Source organism: Dufourea novaeangliae, unplaced genomic scaffold (genome assembly GCF_001272555.1).
Source record: "Dufourea novaeangliae isolate 0120121106 unplaced genomic scaffold, ASM127255v1 scaffold23, whole genome shotgun sequence".
NCBI lineage: Eukaryota > Metazoa > Arthropoda > Insecta > Hymenoptera > Halictidae > Dufourea > Dufourea novaeangliae.
In genome coordinates, this window is record NW_015373894.1 from 168,030 (window position 1) to 171,613 (window position 3,584).

At 42.1% G+C, this 3,584-nt stretch overlaps 1 protein-coding gene across 1 annotated transcript in view; it reads left to right on the forward strand.

The window, feature by feature from the left end:
• The first annotated feature begins 585 nt into the window (after nt 1–585).
• The window catches only part of LOC107189665 (glycine-rich cell wall structural protein 1-like), a 4,866-nt gene continuing 1,867 nt past the window's right edge, over nt 586–3,584 (forward strand). Inside the window, 2 exon segments of the mRNA XM_015578252.1 lie at nt 586–696; nt 3,097–3,584. The exon segment at nt 3,097–3,584 is cut by the window's right edge and continues 1 nt beyond it. Coding sequence (XP_015433738.1) covers nt 586–696; nt 3,097–3,584 — 599 coding nt within the window.

Below are 3,584 nucleotides of genomic sequence, written 5' to 3' on the forward strand. Positions count from 1 at the left end.
CGACTAATGATCAGGGCTTCTTTTCATCATTTGTCGAGTACTATTGACCTTAAAAGTTATGAACCCTTCTTTTGTATCGCCCTGTATATGTACATAAATATTTATCCAAAAAAAACCACCTTTCTTTACGAAAAAAAATGCCAGCAGTCTAAAGTGTAATAACAGAAAATCGAAAGTGTTCAAATTATAAGAGATCAATCGACAAGCTGGAAGCGAAAAAGCCAGGGTGGAAATCACCCTTTACTCGAACGACACGTGTGTACGCAAGGTCCCCGTGGAAATTACGCAAAACCATGTGAATTCGTGTCGTTCCGCGAACCGTTGACCAACGGTCAGGACATTAGACACATTTAGAAAGTTTTCTGGTCAGGAAGCCCGTCCGAAAACGCGAATCGATGGTTTTAAGGTTAGGGTGTCCCACCGGTTCAGGGGTTCCCGGTAGCGTCGAGGGGGGCCCTTCGCGAGTCAAGTTCGCGGCGAGACGAAAAGAAAAAAAAAGATAAAAAATGCATGAATCTACGTCGATGGGGAATCGGTGACAGTGTGTGGCCCGGAGAAAGAGGGAAGGTCTCATCAGCATAGGTGATGGGTCGAGATGCGAGTGGGGCCAGGGCTGGTATATAAGGGGCACCGTGGCATCCGCGGAGCATCAGTCCTCAAATCCAAGGAACAGCAGCAACCATGAGGGCATTCATGGTGAGTCGAAACACTCTCTATCGTCTTCACCGCTGGCTACGTTCTAACCCTAATTCCGCTACCCGCGGCGAAGTTCGTTCTTCCGGGAGGATAGTTCGCCATTTTCCGCTGTTCTTCACTTTTTAAACAGTTCTGTCGGGAATTGAAATTATTTACTATTTAGTAGTCAGTGAAACTGTAAATTAATATTTTTATTTCCACCGAGACGGTGGATAGGGAGTTTGAAATATTACTTTCGCGCCCTTTTGTTCGGCAAGATGGCGTACGGTGGTTATGTACTGGGATTACGCGATTCCTTCGTTTTCTTGAAAATGGAAATTCAATGAGGAATAGGGAATTGAAGTTATTTACTACTTAATGTTGTATATTATTCGGTGTGGAAATTATTTAATATCTGCGTCTGCTAAGACAGTGGATGAAAGTTTGAAATAGTTCATTCGCGCCCTTTTTTCGGTAAGATGGCGTACGGTGGTTACTGGGATAACACGATTCTTTGGTTTTTTTGAGAATGTAAAATGAATTCGATGAGAAATGGGGAGGTATTTGGTGATTATTATTGGTGATTGATTGAGTCTTCAATTTGGTAAATTCTTGTGGGACGATTTGGCAATTGTTCGTGTATAAATAATTTTATAGAATTTTACTATTTTTTGCTATTAGTACACTAATTAAATGGAATTCTATACAAGCTAATAAAGGTGACATAAAAACGTTACATGTATAAATAAACAATATAGAGACCGAATGCTTAGCAGCCCCTTTGTTTTGGAGTATTTTACTTTTGGAATTACCGGTTAAATACAAAAAAAATTCGTAGAAAATCAGTAGAAAGCTTAAAAAGTTGTGATGAAATTTTAGTATAATTCATTAAACTTCCACACGTAACTTGCAAAGATTACAATAAGGAAATTGACAATTTAAGACAATGACTGCAACTTAGTTTCTCTGACTTTGCCCCTTCCTCCTTACAAAGTGACTTTCCTTCTTTCTCTTTGCTTAATTACAAATTTCGAAATCGTTTTAAAAAAATTAAAATTTCCTATTAAGCTTGAAAAACATCTAACCTATAGAGCATATTAAAAAAAAACACTGAAATGTCATTAAATATTCAAGAAACTAAAGAAAAAATCAAATTTGCTAAAAAAAATTCTTCCCCTATTATTCGATCGATTCATCGATCAACATTCAATTAACATTCCACCACAATTCAAATTTGAAAACAAATATCCAAATTTCCCAGTAGTTCGATCGAAATTGCTCAAAGATCGTTCTCGAAGTCTCAGAGTGATTTCTGGGTTGGATGACGCAGACACAAAAGAGATTGCCCGACAACGATCGTGTCCGCGTGTGAAAGTACCAACCACCGTGAGAGCCTTGAAAACGAAAGAGAAAGAGAGTAAAGGAAACCGAGAATTTCTGGACAGAATAGAAAGGGAGATGAGCACGGGAGAAAGTAGAGAAAGAGAGGGAGGGGGACGATGACGACCTAGAAGACGAGAGAACAGATGCAATTCCACGGGACGTCAATGCACTCGATCAGCCGCGATGATTATGAAAGACTGACCGAAAACGCGGAAACTTTCCAACTCTGTACACGTAATATCGTTTATTCCGCGTCTAACATTCATCTTAGAACACGATAACCTAACCTATATAAACGCTTCCTTTATAGCTTCTTCTGTTTCTTCGATTATCAATATTAATATTATTAATACGTTGACTGGAATGGTGACTACTGACGGGAATAAAATATTCAATTTTTAGCCAGTGATATTTACAATCTTACAATTATTTAACAGTGATCCGAATAAGAAGGATATAAGGCTTTTGTGATATTTTCAATTGCAGATGTGGTTCACCGCGATATTGTTGTAATAGTGCAAATTTAAGTCATTTTAAAATTGAAAAATTGAAATTTTAGTTATTTTTTTATTAGGCGTACCAATAAACAGATCAGTATTTTTTAAAAAATTCAGTAATTTTATGATTACTATCTGGGCTAGAGGCGCCATTGTTCCAGCGACATTGTCACACTAAACGGATTATTACGACCAATTCCACCCAATTCGATCACCAAATTAGATTCCAAGTAACCCACAAACCAGTATCACTGCATACATTTCGATTTGGGGATTTCAACGCCTGATAGCAATCGTCCAATTAAACCCAAAATCTCCCTAAAAAAAGGTTCCATTAATCAGATATTCACCTTCAAAACGTATAGTCACACCAAATCCACCCAATTCAGTCATCAAACGAGATTCCAAGTTTCCCAAAAACCATATTACCATTTGACAACTTCAACGCGTGGTAGCAACCGTTCCCCACTCAAACTCCGAATCTCCCAAAAAAGAAGCACACAACCCATCTAAAAAACAAACTTCTCTATTTCATTTAAAGATCGTGGTGCTCGCCGCGACGGCGATGGCGCGGCCAGAAGCCGGCTACTCGTACTCCCAACCGAGCTCTAGCTACGGAGCGCCGAGCGGCGGCGGCGGAGGGCTCGGAGGAGGGCTCGGAGGCGGCCACGGAGGTGGCCTAGGCGGTGGACTAGGCGGTGGATTAGGCGGTGGATTAGGTGGGGGACTCGGCGGAGGCGGTGGACTCGGCGGAGGCGGTGGACTCGGCGGAGGCGGTGGATTCGGCGGCGGATTCGGCGGTGGATTCGGCGGTGGACTCGGCGGTGGACTCGGCGGTGGTGTCGGTGGTGGATTCGGCGGTGGTGGCGGCGGCGGCGGTGGATTCGGTGGCGGATCCCTCATCCAGAAACACATATACGTCCACGTACCACCACCAGAGACCTCAGACGACAGGCCAAGCAGACCTATCGCTCCTCCACCACCACCACAAAAGCACTACAAGATCATCTTCATCAAGGCGCCCACTCC